The sequence below is a fragment of the Moschus berezovskii genome, chromosome 3, assembly GCF_049115385.1.
Source record: "Moschus berezovskii isolate FMDL1 chromosome 3, NW_MosBer_1.0, whole genome shotgun sequence".
Lineage (NCBI taxonomy): Eukaryota > Metazoa > Chordata > Mammalia > Artiodactyla > Moschidae > Moschus > Moschus berezovskii.
Window position 1 is genome coordinate 56,291,626 of NC_142462.1, and position 16,841 is coordinate 56,308,466.

The following is a 16,841-nucleotide window of genomic DNA, read 5'->3' on the forward strand; positions in this document are numbered from 1 at the left end:
TCCCATTTGTGTAGAACATGGATCATCTCCCAGTCTGATTTGTTGGGTTACACTGGCTTCTCTGGGCCCAGTTGTGTTCTGCTCAGAGGCCTCGCAGGAAGTACCCCCACCTGTCTGTGCAGGCGCTGTTCCCCGCTCTTTGCCGTGGGAGGTGCCTTTCATGCATCAGTACTGTGTGCTCTGTGAATCCTTCAGCCCCTCATCCCTTAGACCTTGGTGACCTGTAGGGGCTGCACCTGCCAGGGCTAGAGGGGCACTCTGTGATTTTAGAATGGTCTCACGTGTAAATTAAAGTCACGATTCTGATACCATTAGCAGCTTTCATCAACGAAACACCTCAGAAATTCACTCAGCTGTTTAATTGTATTGAATAGTAGGAATATATGAGAACCCCAAACAGCGTACAGGAATCACTTCAGTTTAGTTGGTATTTTGACTATAGAACCTCCTTACATTAGTGCGCGGTGCCTTCCCTTGCTTCCTCATCACCCTTTTGACAGATGAAAATTGAGGCACACAAAAGTGATGCAAGTCTGGAAGGCCACGCAGATGAGTGCGGGCTGGCCCCGCACCTGGGTCTCTTGGCCACCGCGTGTGCTTTCTGTGAGTCTGCACTGCCCGGGGCCTCATGTTCTCAGGGGAGAAATCTGTAGGGAAAGCAGCACGCAGTGTTTCAGCCGAGTTTTAGACTGATGTGATTGTAACAGGACTGGTAGCTCACTGCACTTCTCATCAGCACATTTGTTGTATATTTTATCCTACTCAAAGTAGAAAAATGTAGAAAACTGTTTTAGTGCAAATGTATAAATAGAAAAATTAATCTATACTTGAAAAATAACTGTCCATGAGACAAATTCTAGAAGGAATCCCTGAAACAGACATTCTAGTCATGAATTATATGAAAAACCGGTTATTCTTATTCATATCTTCCATCCAATACCTCATGTGTTTGCTTTTGTTGCATCTTTGCCATCTGTAATCCTGTCCTAATCTTAAAAGCACTCCCTGTTTTGTCTTTGCTAGACTTTAGCCAATAGAATAAAGCCAAAGAATTTTCTCGTCTGACCTCATAGGTGTTTTAGCAAGCCCTGAAGCCATGTTCCCTGACCAGATACAGTACATGAAAATAGTCTCCCACAGAGAGAATGAAGTTAATAGAAATAAAGGATCTGGAGTGCAGTGACATGCAAACAGCGTTTTATTTGCTAGAAAAGGGAACCCGATTAAAAGATAAGCACAAAAAATCTAGACGACCAGGATCAGATATTTAGTCTGAATTTCTACCACCTTTAGATGGGCGGTCAGTCTAACATACAGGGCCAGATGATATAAAGTGCCAGAGAATAAATTTTGCAGGCCATAAGGTCTGTGTTGCAACTACCCACGTCTGCTCTCGTAGCACAGGTCAGCTACAGAGAGTGCGGAAACAGCCAGCGTGTTTGTCTTTCCAGTGAAACTTGATTTACAGCAGCAGGCAACCAGTCCTGGGCTCCAGCTTGCTGGCCCCCCTTTAGATCACAAAGGACCCTGTAGGTACTGCACAGTAATGGCTGACTAGATTGTTAGAACTATATTCTTTTTTAAGATTATTTTCTTCTGATCTCAGAAGTAATGCATGTTCGTTTTGGAAACAGAAACTTTTCAGTTACATAGTGAATGTTGCTAGCCTCCATGATTCTTAAACTCAGAGCTCATTGAGGTCAGCAGACTCACATGCATCCTTCAGATGGTTTTCTTTTCCTGTTCTCTTTGGTTGCAGTTATATTTTCATCCCTTATTTTTTTATCTTAAATGTGTGTTGTTTACTCTCATTTGCCCGCAGCAGGCCCAAGTACAGACTTTACCCTAGTCCCACTGATGGTCTCTTCTTCCTGCTTGTCCGGAACAGGCGGTGCCTTTGTCATGTATTGATGCCCTTTTATTACTGTTTGTCATCAGAGAGGAAAGGAAAGTGAGAGCCCATCCCCAGCTGTCACCCTCAGTCTCAGGGACGGCTCCTGTTACTTCCTGCACCTTTGGAACGCTTTCAGTGCATCCACCCAGCTCCCGCTGCTCCCAGGTGTAAAGACCTCTGCAAGGATGTAGAAGCTGGGAGCAGTGGCTTTTTTGGAGAAAACTGAATGGCTGGACCAGGGCAGAAGGGAACCTCTCACTGTTCATCCTTCTAGACATTTAAAATTTTAATCAAGTGAATGTGTTATGATGTCTGAGCAAGAAGACCAAGCAATAAGTAATTCTTAAAAAAAATGAGATTTTATTGCCAAAGGCTCATGTTTTGTTGTGATGAGACTTGACTTGAATTACTTTTACATCTTCTTTTTCATGCATCCACCAGAGGAACATTTGATATTTATGTGAAATGCGATGGTGTTGGACGGTGTGTTGGCAACTATGACAATCGTGGGAGTTTTGGCGAACTGGCCTTAATGTACAACACACCCAGAGCAGCTACAATCACTGCTACCTCTCCTGGTGCTCTGTGGGGTTTGGTGAGTGAAGTATTTATTTGACCTGAATGTCATTAGTAAAAAATCATTATGCTAGCAGTCAGGTAGCTGCAGTATTTTAGTTTTCATAGGTAGATGGTTTGGGGATCACCATCAGTCATCAGAGAATTTATTAAGCAACTAATAGGTGCTCCTAAGTGCTCCTCTTTTACCCATTCTTAAAAACCAGTCAGTCACACAAACAGAGGCTTCAGTGCTGTTTTTTCTGGTAGGTTTCTGTGGTAGGTATAATATCTGTGGTTCCAAGCATGGTCCCCTGCCTTGTAGCATCTCTGTCAACTGGGAACTTGCTGGAAATGCCTGTTGAGGCACCACTTACTGATTCAGGCCTGCTGACTCAGAAACTGGCTGTGGGACTCCACGATCTGTATTGGAGCAAGCCCATCGCATGAGTCTCATGCCTGCTTGAGATACCACTGTAAACTGAGACTATGTAGTATAAATTGATTGGTAACAACCCTGCATTGACAAGCAACTGTGTAGAGACAAAATACTCAATGTCTGTGTTTTCTCACGTGGATGCACATCAGAATTATTTAGAGGTGTTAAAAAAGAAATTCTCTTACCTAGGCTCCATTACAGACACACTTATTCAACTCTCAGGGTTGGAACTCTCAGAGCTGGGCTTAAGGTAAATTTCTTGAGGGAGGCTCAGAAGGGAGGGAATATATGTATAGTCATAGCTGATTCACGTGTTGCACACAGAAACTAACACAGCATTGTAAAGCAATTATACTCCAATTTTTAAAAATCCATCCAAAAAGAAAAATAAATTTTAATGATGCCTTTTCTATAAGGCTTAAAATTTGGTTTAAAGACTTGAGTGAGGGAAAGGAAGGACATTCTTTTCATAAATGATCTTAGAAGACAAAGTAGCAGATCCTCGTAAAGCTGATTCTGGACTCTGGTTAAGCTGGTGCTTAGGGATCACCTGGAAATCTAGTTAAAAAGCAGAATCTGACTCATGGGGTCTGGCATGAGGCTTGTGATTCTGCATTTCTCATACTCTCCCAGGAGGCACCAGTGGCTGCTGGTGCCCGGCACACACTTTAAGTAGCCCTGATTTAAGGGAATGTTGATACTACTTGTGTTTTCTTTTAAAATTGTTGATAACATCCCACCCTATGGTTCTGACATGAGTTTATTTGGTTATTTCTCTCAAATCCTTTTGTGGAAGGAGGCAAGGTCGAAGTAACAGGAAGTTTGTTAAAACCTCCTTTTCAAGAACTGTAGTCTCACAGAAGTTACGTATGGTTCAGTCACCACTCAGCCTTTGACTCCGAGACAAATTCAGCTAATAAAAATATCTCTTGATCAGATAAACAAGACCTGTTGTGCATTTCTGCTTCTGGGACCCAGGCAGCTACTGTTTACTTCTTAAAAATGTCATGAGTTACTTAAGTGGTGTGAGCAAAATTGGAATTGTTTCAGGTGGAAGGGAGCTTGTCATCTGAAGTGTCTTAAGGATAATCAGAGATTTGAATACCCAAAGCCGGCAAAATAAATACTCAAAACCCGAGTAGACTTGGCCCTTAGGAAGTGTTTGCCTACTGTCACAAGGGTGGGTTGTGATCTGTTTCATTAAAGAAGGTACCATTTAAAATTTAATCATCTTGATGGGGTTGCAGCAGGGTCAGATTGTCACATGTAAGGAAGCCTCCTCATGCACATCCTTGGAACAAGGTCACATACTTAGCGGGTTGGCCCTTTGAGTACTGATAGTTCTCAGCCCTGGAAGGAACCTTAAACTAGGGACAGAGGTCCAGCAATTTCCAGGTGTATGTGATACTTATGTTCTCAGGAAGGATGAAGGATTTTTCAGAGATTTTTTTTTTTTTTTTTAATAATCTGTACCTGTTTGAAGATCTCTTGGAGGAGGGCATGGCAACCCACTCCAGTATTCTTGCCTGGAGAATCCCCATGGACAGACGAGCCTGGCGGGCTACAGTCCATGAGGTTGCAAAGAGTCGGACACGACTGAGCAACTAAGCACACACCCGTTTTAAGCTCTGTAAAAGTGAGCAGTTTGTGATGATCACCTTAGGGTATGTGTACAAGTGAAGTGGGTGGTTTTTTTTAAATTATAGTCATTAACATAATTAATACTTCAAATCCGCTTTCTTAGCAGCTGGCCTAACTAGCCCCCTTTCAGACAAAGTCAAATAGAAAAGGGAATTTTGCTTTTGAGACCAACAGGTTGGAGCTCTGCCATGTAAGTGCAGGTGCAAAGAGAAGCAAATCTCAAGAGAAAAGTCCTTTGTAGACGAGTCCAACTTTGTAAGTCAGTCTAGGTCACTGTTAGCCTTGGGGGATTAACTGATCTACATGACCATGCTGGTGATTCAGAGAGGTGATGATTGAAAGGACTGGGGTGAAAACATTTGAAATGGGACTTTCTGGCCTTTACTGATACGTACAGTGAGTGTGAAGAGGTGGGCCACTAGCAGAAGATTTTTCTTGAGACGCATAGCTTGTTGCCGTGGTTAATTTCTAAATTGCTAACCCATTTCTTGTCTTCTCTGTTTTGTAATAAACCTTGTTCATAAAATGGTGTTGCAGCTGCTTCCCAGACCTGTTTATATATCAAAGTCACTTGAGGAGCTTTCATGAAATGCAGATTACTGTAGAGCCCTATTTGCAGAGATTTTGAGTCATTAAAGTCTGGGATCTTAGAAACCTTTTTGGGAAAAACACAACAACTGATTTCAGTGCAGAGCCAGGCTTGGAAATTATTTCAATAATTTTACTTGTTATCTTGAAAATTTCTTTTTTAAAAAATGATTGAGTGCAAGTCCAAATCACAGCCCTTATAAAATTGTAGTAAACTAAATTAGAGAACAGGATGTTTAATTTCCTAGATACTTACATCCACACTGGCATTTTTCTCTATCCTATCGGTTCATTTAATATGTTGTCATAGTAATCTATTAATTAAAGAACATATCCCTGTTAATTTTATTTTGTATTAAAAGAGTATAGTTGTTGATCAGTGTATGCCAAACTAACATAATTCTGAGAGCTCTTAACTGAGAACTAATACAATGTTTTGTAGGAATTTTTAAAATGTAAAATTTGTAGGAAGACCATTTTTTGAGCCATTACCTATAAAGTTTTCCCTCGTTCCTCAATTCAGTGTTGGATCCTTGAGGTTAAGTAGTATAAACATAGGAACAGTTGAGGACAATGAACATGATAAACACTGGAATCAAAGTCTACTCAAGAAAGTTGTAGTTTCTCTGTGCACAGTTTTAAAAAAGAAAACTCTGATATGTGGATGTGACAAAAAAAAATCCTAGAGTCAATTTTTCAAGCTCTCTTTACATTGTAATTGCATGATTTAAAAACATTTTCTAATACTTCTGGTTTCCATGTATTTTTTTTTTTTTGCTGCAGCCCACAAGAAACACGAGGAAATGTCCCAACCAGTGCATATGTGTGTGTGCTTTTGTGTGTAACTGAACCAAATATATGCAACACTTCACTAGAAGGGATGCACACCCAGATTTTCTGTTTTGTTTTTTAAATAAAAGGCTGGTCATGAGTGAAGGGGGTCAAAAGGTACAAGCTTCCAGTTAAAAATACACCCTAGGGATGTAATGTACAGTATGGTGCCCACAGTTAATAATACTGTCTTGTATAGTTGAAAGTTGCTATGAGAGTAGATCTTTAACGTTCTCATCACAAGAAAAAGAATTCTGTAACTATTTATGGTGGCAGATGTTAAGTACTTACTGTAGTGATCATTTCACAACAGATACAAATACTGAATCATTATGTCCTACGCCTGAAACTAGTATGATGTCGTATGCCAGTTATACCTCAAAAAAAAAAAAAAGCTCATCACGTCCCACTGAATTTTAACACTCCAGGGCTGTTATCTATAACAAAAGACCTCAGTGCTAGTTTGAACTCATAAAAACTGAGTAGAATGTTGGTCCGCAGGGGCTGGGAGGCATAATTATAAAATGACTATGTTCTGAAGACCCAGTGTACCTGATTATAGTTACAATACTGTCAATATATAGTTGACAGCTGCCAAGAGAATAAATCTTAAATGTCACCACAAAAAAAAAGAAATGACAATTATGTGTGGTACTAACTCACTCTACTGTGGTAATAATTTTACAATATATAAGTATATCAAATCAACATGTTGTATACCTTAAACAATATTACAAGTCAATTGTATCTCAAAAAGCTGGGGAGAGAAATAAAAAAGAACAAGAAACGTATTTTTTTAATGGTGCAACAGCGCCACCTCGTGGGTTTAGCCCACTAGTTACATGTTGGTCATATCTCTGTTCTGAACTAAAAGGAAACTGTTGCTTTCCTTCAAAAGCATGAAAATAACATTTTATATGGTTCTATATTAATGCTTAAGGAAATAAAAATCTTAAATGAGTTGTATTATAAGTATAATAATATCAATCTTTTATTTTGAAAATCTTCAATTATTGTTTGTTTCTTACAGGGAATAAAATGAAACTATCTCTTCAAACTTTCTTTCCCCATAAAGTCTACTTTTTAATTGTCTTCGTATTTGATATTCTGCCTTTAGGACAGGGTAACCTTCAGGAGGATAATTGTAAAAAATAATGCCAAAAAGAGAAAAATGTATGAAAGCTTTATCGAGTCACTGCCATTCCTTAAATCTTTGGAAGTAAGTATATGTTTGTGCTTTTATTTTATTTTGCTTTAAAAGCTTCCATTTTGTTAGGAATACTTAGCTCTGCAGAAAGTTTCTTTGAATTATAATCTATCCATATTTTCACTTGAAAAGATTACATTGTTTTAATAGCTTAGTATTTCTTTTACTGCCTGTAACTGCATCTGTTTTGTTGTTTACACATAATAGACTCCTGGGAGCAGCTACAGCAGATTTATATGAGGTCTCTTTCTAAAAGCAGACTTAAACTAATCACATAAATGTAGGCAGAAGCCTTTACAGGAAGAGGTTATCTAAATACAGAATGTCCTCACTGGCCTGTCCTTCCTTATTCCTTTCCTCTTAAAATTGGCATCCCAAGGTCTCTCTTTCTTTTCGCAGGCTGCACTTATTTCCATGCTGTACTTGTCAAATCCCCTGGCTTTAAATGTCTATTATGTTGATGCCTTTTAAAATTGACATCACTGCGCAAGGCCCCACCCTTGAATGCCAGGCTTTTTTATCTGACTGCATATTTAACATTTCCTCTGGGATATCTAAAAGATATCTCAAACTGACATGTCCCAAACACCCTTCCTTCTCTTCCCCACCTGAGTGATAGCAATACCGTCCTTCCAGCCTCCCGGCCAGAATCCCTGGGGTGACAGACCTCCCTGCTGACATGTCCCTGTGCTGACTTGTCAGTATTCACCTGGTAGAAATTCGGGCCTCATTTCAGAATGCATATTGGGCAGCTCATCTTCTCCAGCAGCAGATCTCTTTAAGTAAAAATAGGTCAGAGTTGGAAATTCAAATGCCTTCAGAGCTAGGCAAATAACAAAGAAGAAAACCAAGCCAGGATGGGACTTTGGTAAACTGGAGAGCATGTGCTCCATCTTAAGAAACAGCTGCTAGTCCACCAGAGTTTATTTATGCCACATGGAAATATGAGCTGAGTGTTGCTGACAGTTCTGATTTTTCAAGAGAAGCTGGAAATTCAAGTTTTTATGAAAAATTTGTTTAAAATGCTGGCAAGTAATTCATATAATGGGGCTTCCCTGATAGCTCAGCGAGTAAAGAATCTGCCTACAAATGCAGGAGACACGGGTTCGATCCCTGGGTTGGGAAGATCCCCCTGGAGTAGGAAATGGCAACCCATTCCAATATTCGTGCCTGGTAAAATCCATGGACAGAAGAGCCTTGTGTCCATGGAGTCACAGAGAGTTGGACACCACTGAGTGATTGTGCTTTTTATATTAATTAGGTTTATTAATATAAACAGACATATTGCTCAGTTCATTTGGCCTGTAGGCTACCATTTTTAAACCCATGAAATAGTTAAGATTACCTGATTAGCTTGTTTCACACAGTTGTTCATCCATTCCACAGGGATGGGTTCTAGGACCTTGGTGGATACCAAAGTCTGCAGATGCTCAAGTCCCTTACAGCAGACCCTCCGTGGCCCTGGGTTCCACATTTGTGGATATGGAGGGGCAACTGTATATTTACTGGAAAAAATCTGTAGATAAGTGGACTGTGCACAGTTCAAACCCATATCATTGAGGGGTCAACTGTATTCTTTTTTCCTTTATAGGTTTCTGAACGCCTGAAAGTGGTAGATGTGATAGGCACCAAAGTATACAACGATGGAGAACAAATCATTGCTCAGGTATAATCCTTTTTGTGGAGCTCAGTTTGAGGTTATTTTCCAAAAGATTCTTACATATTCTAAGTCTTAATAAAATTTTTGTGTGTCCATAATTAGTATGTAGTGATGGATTAATATAATTATTTCCTGCCAAATCTATTAAAAATGGCTTAATTTATAGCCATCAAGCTATCTGAATTTTTTAAAAATTAAATCTTAAGGAATATATATTAAATCATCCAATGGATTTAGGCATAATTTTATATTTGTACCAGACATGAAGGTCACATATATAGAGAGAATTAAGATGCCATTTATAACAGGGGAAAAAACTGGTAATTGTTCCATAACATTTATTAATAAGGACCCAGAAGGTGCATTAGAAGGTGTAAAGTTCTGCACAATTGGTTCATTGGTGAAACCTCCTCCTGGTGAAATTAACCAAGAAGGGACATGTTACACTATGTACTTCACTGGCTGCCAGGCACTGAGGGGGCCAGCATGCTCTTGAACCCATAATGCTTTTCCCAAATCCCATTTAGAACCTGAAGCAATACACACATACATTGGTTACAACAGAGCTACCCAGAAGTAGGATTTATGGAGACGGTTAGAGTTTACATATAAAAGCATATCGATGATACTACTAATTTCCTAATTACAGTATGACGCACTGACTGCATGATTTAAACAGGTATTTTAGGGACTTCCCTGGTAGTTCAGTGGTTAAGACCTCACCTTCCAAAGCTAGGGGTGCAGGTTCAATCCCTGGTTGGGGAGCTAAGATCCCACATGCCTCATGGCCAAAAACCCAAAACATAAAAAAAAAACAGAAGCAGTTTAGAACAAATTGAATTTGTAACAAATTCAATACAGACTTAAAAAAAGAAAACAGCTTTTTAACAAATTCTGTAATTTTCCTATCAATATTATACTATATTGTAATATTTATCTAAAATATTGTCTCTTTTCATACATGTGAAACAAGATTCAAGGTCTGGGAGGCTGGGAAAAGAATTAGTTTAGAAGGCAAATAAACAAGTAAATCAGTCAGTCCTCCCCCACTGCCACCCCCAATCTGTCAAATTAGAAAACAAGGCTGAGATTCCATGATACAAATTGAAAAGCTGCAAAGCACAGAGCACTTTTGAAATGACTTTTGCCAATTATTTTGAAATAATTATAGATTCACAGCATGCTGCCGAAAAAAAAAAAAAAAAGCCCCATGTGCTCTTGACCCAATCTCTTCTAGTGCATTTTGTATCATCAAAACTAGCAAACTGACATCGACACAACCAACAGAACTTATTAGCTTTACATGCAATTTGAGCATGTTTTAAAAATGAAATTACATGGCAGTTGATAGACCTTTTATGATTTAAGACACTTGAATATTTAGCGTGAAGCTCTTATAGAAAGCCTGATAAAAAGGTAAGGGAAAAGACATATGTATACTGAAGGTTTATTAAAGGTATCTTTAGATAGTTGTCTTTTAAGCGTTTATAAACATACATGTCTGCACTGTAGTATAATGGAGACTCTGCATTCCTTATGATGTATTATAATCTGATACTATATTTCTTGAATTGTAGTAAAGAGTTTTGAAATACCTGAGTTTCTCCAGAATCACTTTGAGAGGCTTAGGAAAGTCAATGTCATCTTTCGTATTACATTACTTAATCCGTAAGGCATCATTGGAAGCCGAGGAAGTTTGTTCAAAAAAGAAAACAAGAAAATACAGCTATGTAGTTAGAAATGGCAACACTTTCTTTCAGAAGTCTTTCTGGGCCTTGAGGTAGGCTGTCAGTAACCCAGCATCTAAAATTTGGTCCCAGCCACCTGCAGGACAGGCATCAGGGCCCACACATACTGCTTAGCCTGCCTGCTTTCTTCACTTGCGGAGTTGCTGGATTATCTTGGGTTGCCATGCTCTGGCTTCGTAGGTTAGGAACGACCCAGCGTGGCACATTTCAGCATAGGAGCAGCTGACAGAGGCGACGCTGCTGGGAAACAGTGCTCACATTTCTGACCATGCTTTATCCAGGCTGCAGTTGGAGCGAAATTCTTACCTTGGTGTTAGTTGCTTTATTTTTCTTACTAGTTTTAGCAGAAATGCTATAGTAGATGTATATAATTTCAGATGATTTTACAAATAAAATTGTTATGCTATAATTGTTGATCATAACATCTCACCTTAGGAGGGGCCATAACCTGTTCTGTGGGGTTTCAGCTTTCAGGAGATGATCTGTAAACTGGCATGGGATTGATTTCAGAGGTATGGTGGGCAGCAGGATTGCTGTCAACTAAAGTTGCGTTTTTCACCCTCTGTTTTTGTTCTATTCTGACAGGGAGACTTGGCTGATTCTTTTTTCATTGTAGAATCTGGAGAAGTGAAGATTACCATGAAAAGGAAGGTAAGTCCTAAAAATCTATGAAATATTAGCAAGTAACATAATAGACTTTTTTTTTTTTCCTGACTAAGCTTCAGTTCTGTGTTTCTTAAGCTGAGTGAAAGCTAACACTTTCCATCACCTTGTCAGGGTAAGTCAGAGGTGGAGGAGAATGGTGCAGTTGAAATCGCTCGGTGCTCTCGAGGGCAGTACTTCGGCGAACTGGCTCTGGTAACAAACAAGCCCCGAGCTGCTTCTGCACACGCCATCGGGACCGTCAAATGTTTAGGTAGGACTCACAGCCCGGGGCACACTTGCCCCAGTTGAAATCCTTCTGTGTGCATTGTACGTGTTCATCGTCACACTGATTATTTTACTGGGTTCACATGTTTTACAGTCCCAAGAAAATACAAGATTAGGATTCATTGCACTATAAAGTCAATTTGTAGAAGCCAACTTCTTAGAAAATTTTCACACACATGTATATTGTTCTTTTTTACAGGCATGAAATAACATTTTAGTATGTCATTAAGATAAGAATTCTGAGTACCAAGCTTTACATCCAATTTTTCAAATGAAGAACATGCACTGTGTTCCATTTCTGCTAAAAAAAATAAAACCTCAAACAGCACTTTTATAAGGTATACTGAGTTCTTCAGGGGAAGTTGAAATGTCTGTAGGAATACTTACTCATCCTAGGATTAGGAAACAAAAGTTCAAGTTTGTCGTAACACAATAAAAATCTTTTCAGCTGTTTATTACTTCTGTGTACCACACAAATGCCATGAACAGAAGTGCCATCTTCAGCTGGAAGGCATCTATATATAGCAGAGATTTTACATGTGGGAAATAGCTTGTTTTAGTAATGAAAAATATAACTCAGGAGATATTAATACAGATGACATTTTCTTTAAGAAAACTAGTCAATACTCTGTAACGACCTGTATGGGAAAAGAATCTAAAAGAAGTGGATATATGTGTATGTATAAACTGATTCACTTTGCTGTACAGCAGAAAGTTATCAACATTGTAAATCAGCTATACACCAGTAACAATTAATTTTAAAAAGTAGTTAGCTACTCTGTACTCTTCATCCACAGTTCAGTAGAATAAATTTAGATTCAGTGTTAAGATTTGCAAGTATCCCCAGAATTTTCTTAGAGAAGTTGTTTTTTAAATGGTTTTAAATAAGTATACTATTACTCTAGTGTTACACTTGGATGAAAAAGAAAAATTTAGAAGCTGACAAGTAATTTCTCTGAGTAGCGGTGTTGGACGGTAGGGAGTAAAGATTATGTGAGTGAAATCCCATTACTTTTTTTCTATAATAAAATATATATTCACATTAAATTTGAGAAATACAGAAAGGTAGGAAAACTAAGAGTTACCCAGTACCACAACCACCCAGCAATGTCCACATCCTATTATAATTCCTTATCATCCTTTTTTACTTGTATGGGTTTTCAGTTGTAAATCAGTTTTGTAAACTGCTTCCTTCATTCATTACAGCTTAGGCATTTTCTCGTGTTTATTACATCAAATATTAACATTGGTTAAATACACACTGCATTATTTAATCACTTCCCACTGTTACATACCTTTTGAGTTTTGGCTCCATTTTGCACAGTGGGGGAGAACTTTTCTGTGGGGGTGTATGCATATACTGCTTTTTCACGTAATAGGATTTTTCCTGAGAGATACTCTTTGGAAGTGGGTTTTCTCTTTATGGGTTTGATATCTGTTGCCAGATCACTTGGATTTGCACTTATTTACCTGCTGCCAGCAGTGCAAGAATTTTCATTCACTCTGTTGTAAACACTGCCTTTTTCAGTTCTGTACATTTAAGAAGCAAAAAAAAAAAAAAGAAATTTGTATTTCAATGATAGTATGATCATATTTTCATATAAATTCATTTTTTAAAAATGCTCGAGACAAGCAATCTATGCAACATAGAGCTTCTACTTACAGAAGCAGACAAAATCATTACTCGGGCTGCCATTTTGAATTGACTACCCTAGTATAAAAAAGTATAAAAAGCAACCTTTGGTCTTCACAACATTGCATTGTAAACCCTGAGGAGGGAAAACAAGATAGAAAACACTGCCTTGCCACCCTTGAGTTCATACTGCTAAGGTGGTGACATAAAAATGAATTTCTTCTTTAAAATTCCAAGGTCTTGCCATAACAATCCCTCATTCTTTTAACCCGGATCAGGAACTTCCAATACAATGTCATATGGCCACGGGCCACTGGCTGCTTCCTTTTTGAAGTGGAAAGTTTTTATCTTTATACCTTTTTCTTGTATCTGATATTTATACAAAAATGTCATTGCATCATTGACATATGTGAAATAGGTACCATAAGTGACTTAGAAATTCCAGATTTGTGAAGAATGTTATTTTTTATTCTCCCCTCTTCTTAGCCATGGATGTGCAAGCATTTGAAAGGCTTTTGGGACCTTGCATGGAAATTATGAAAAGGAACATCGCTACCTATGAAGAGCAATTAGTTGCCCTGTTTGGAACAAACATGGATATTGTTGAACCCACTGCATGAAGCAAAAGTATTGGAGCAAGAAGACCTCTAGTGACAAAATTACACAGTAGTGGTTAGTCCACTGAGAATGTGTTTGTGTAGATGCCAAGCATTTTCTGTGATTTCAGGTTTTTTCCTTTTTTTACATTTACAATGTATCAGTAAGCAGAATAGATATTTAATAGTCAATAGGCTTTAACATCACTTTCTAAAAAGAGTAGATCAAAAAAATATCAACATACTGATAAAATGACTTTCTACTCCACAAAATTATGATTTGACTGAAAGATTTATTCAGATGATTGTAATATATTGAAAGTATCTGTGTTTAAGAAGATAATTAAAGGATGTTATCATAGGCGATGTGTATTCATTTTGACTTACTCAGATTGATATGTTATGACTACACCCGTGTAAAAGGGAACTTGGCAGTGAATCATGCTATACAGCATGGCATCACATTCTTTTTACAACTCACTATATATAGTAAGTACAATTTAACCATTTTTGTTTTAAAGTTTTTCTGGCTTGATAAGTTATGTGCTGGCCTTGGCCTATTGGTGAAATGGTATAAAACATCATATGCAATTTTAAAACCTTTTGTATTTTTGCAATAAAGTACCTTTTGACTTCTTGGGTATAATGTTGGTAACCTACGTATTCCAGTGGTTTTAAGGACAGGCAGTTTAGTCATTACAACAACAGGAAAGCATCTTTAGATGAAAGGTCATTATTTTCCTCATAAAGCATCTATCTCTGCTTCCTTTTTTCATTTTTGCAGTTCTCTGTATTTGTTATCTTTAAAAATTTGTTTGACATTTAATGTCACAAATATTTTTAAATGCTCTTTAAATTTAATTGTTGTCTTCTAAGCCTAAGATCTTATTATATATGCTTAAAAAAAAGCCTCCTATACCAAAAATATTTGGGGTCCTTATCAACATGCCCATAGATGCTTCTTTGTTCTTCACTAGACATGTGTAATAAAATCCTTGCAGACATCTGCTCTCATGGGTTTCCTCCAAAGTGGGAGAAATAAATTCTTGTAAGTAAAACATATATAAGAATAAAAGGAATTTCTGCCCATTCCAAGTATACCATTAGGCCTCTCCACTTGCATTAATGCAGACTCTCAACTGCATTCATTTCATTCTGCAAATGCAGAATGAACTCAGCTGAACAGATTTTTGTTGATAACTGATAATGCTTATTATCCTGCTACATAAAATGAATTAATTACATTCCACCAAAGCAGTATACTCTTACATGAGTTCTAGGACTACGTGACCCCAGTGTCTAGAGACATTAATTCTAACCAGTTGTTCCCTTTTAAATCAGCAATTTCATTTTGGGAAATAAATGTTTCAAAGAAATATATACATGGGTAAAAAAATTCTGTGGTTAGTGTGGTCTTATTAGAGAATGTTTCTGGTCTTGCTTGTATAATGAAAATGTGGTTAAGATACGTGAATTGGATAATGTATATATAAGAAGTATGTAAAATATACCTTCAGCCACATTTTAGGACAGTTTTAACTACTTTGCAGACTTTCCCACGGGAAGAGAGATTACTGCGTGCAGACTTGTTTTCTATAATATTTCAGATTTTAAAAGTCATGTCTACCGAACAAGAAAAAAAACACAAAGAACCCCAAATTCCTGGTTTATCATTCTGTATTTTCAACTTCCTTCACTTTTTCAAGTTACCTATTTTGTTGCATAAGCTAATTGTTAACTACAAATGCCTGTTTAATAAAGAACTCTGACCAAGGCTGTAAATGCCAGTTACATTATTTTCAGTATTGTTGGTTATATTTAAAATTTCCTTATAATAAAAGCACAGTTTTATAATAAAATGTTATTACTGAGGTTTTTTTTTCCCTTGTTTCTTTACCGTGACTTCCATAGTGCACATTATACTATGTGAAATGCGTGACAGAGGTACGGCATATGTGAAAAGAAAGGTAAGATCTGGGCATCTTGCAGCAAGAAAGTGTGGTTCTGTAGGACAAGAGGTTTTTAAAAATCTTAACGATTGGTTATATGTGATATAGATAGTTGTGGTATGTTGCAGACTCATTCAGCCATTTAGAATAAGTAAGCCTGGCTAACTACGAAATATATGTGTTAAAGTAATTAAAACAGCACAAGTTTGAGTTGTGGATGCCACTGTTTGATCACTAGCCAAGAGTCTTTCTGTTTGGAAATTCTCTGTTGATGTTTCATTCAAGCATGCATCACGTATGACTCAGAATTCTGGGAGGACTCAATTTTAATACAAAGGTGCTTTTCTTTGTTTTATGTGTGTGTGTGTGTCCTGTTGATACAAACTAGGGCTTGGTGTGTATAAACGTAAAACACTCCCTGGGATGCATGTGTGAATGTGTTTGGTTTATTCTTACAAACCTGGCTAGAAGACTCTTTAAAATGCTCTAAAATTCTGCAAGTGAAACATACAGCATGAAGCAAGGAACTTCGGATTTTATTGGAATATGTAGGATTAAGTGCTGAGTCCTTTTTCTTTCTAAAGCATCTTTAAAATATGGATATAATTTTTCCTAATTTTTTTCAAGAAATGTTACATTTTTCTAACAAGGACTAGATGGCCTTTGGGATTCTTAAAGAACATTAATAATGTATAAGCCTAGAGTGCTAAGTAACATCTGGATGAGCTGTACTATCCAGCTTAAACAACTGGAAAGGAGAGTCTCAAATCTAAATAAAATGTTAATAACTAAGGAAGAAATAGAGTTACTAACACATGTGCGAGAAAATACATAAGGGAGAAATAGAATAATAAGGAATGCTGGCTTCTAATAAACAGCCTCATGTTGAGTATCAGAAAGAATTCTGATAAGAAATTGGAGGGGAAAAAAAACGAAATTGGAGGGGAAAAAAAACGAAATTGGAGCAAGAGTTGAGACAAACTCTTACCTGCTCCAGGATACTTTTCAAAGTAGCAAAACTGGTTGAGCAACTGAAACTATACAGTTGTTAGTAAATAGTCTTTGCGGGTATTAAAAAAAAAAACAAAACACCTTGAAAGTAAAATGAATTACAGAAATGAAAGCAGTAAGGTAAACCAGGTGTTTGTGGAGGACTTGTGTGCCCATTCA

General features: G+C 37.6%; 1 protein-coding gene across 1 annotated transcript in view; it reads left to right on the plus strand.

Moving 5' to 3' along the window:
- Positions 1-15,521, plus strand: part of PRKAR2B (protein kinase cAMP-dependent type II regulatory subunit beta) — a 117,600-nt gene extending 102,079 nt beyond the window's left edge. The window contains exons 6-11 of the mRNA XM_055420774.2: positions 2,336-2,489; positions 7,066-7,167; positions 8,747-8,821; positions 11,149-11,214; positions 11,341-11,479; positions 13,613-15,521. Coding sequence (XP_055276749.1) covers positions 2,336-2,489; positions 7,066-7,167; positions 8,747-8,821; positions 11,149-11,214; positions 11,341-11,479; positions 13,613-13,746 — 670 coding nt within the window. The 3' untranslated portion in view covers positions 13,747-15,521. The remainder of the gene's footprint in view (positions 1-2,335; positions 2,490-7,065; positions 7,168-8,746; positions 8,822-11,148; positions 11,215-11,340; positions 11,480-13,612) is intronic.
- The last annotated feature ends 1,320 nt before the right edge of the window (positions 15,522-16,841 follow it).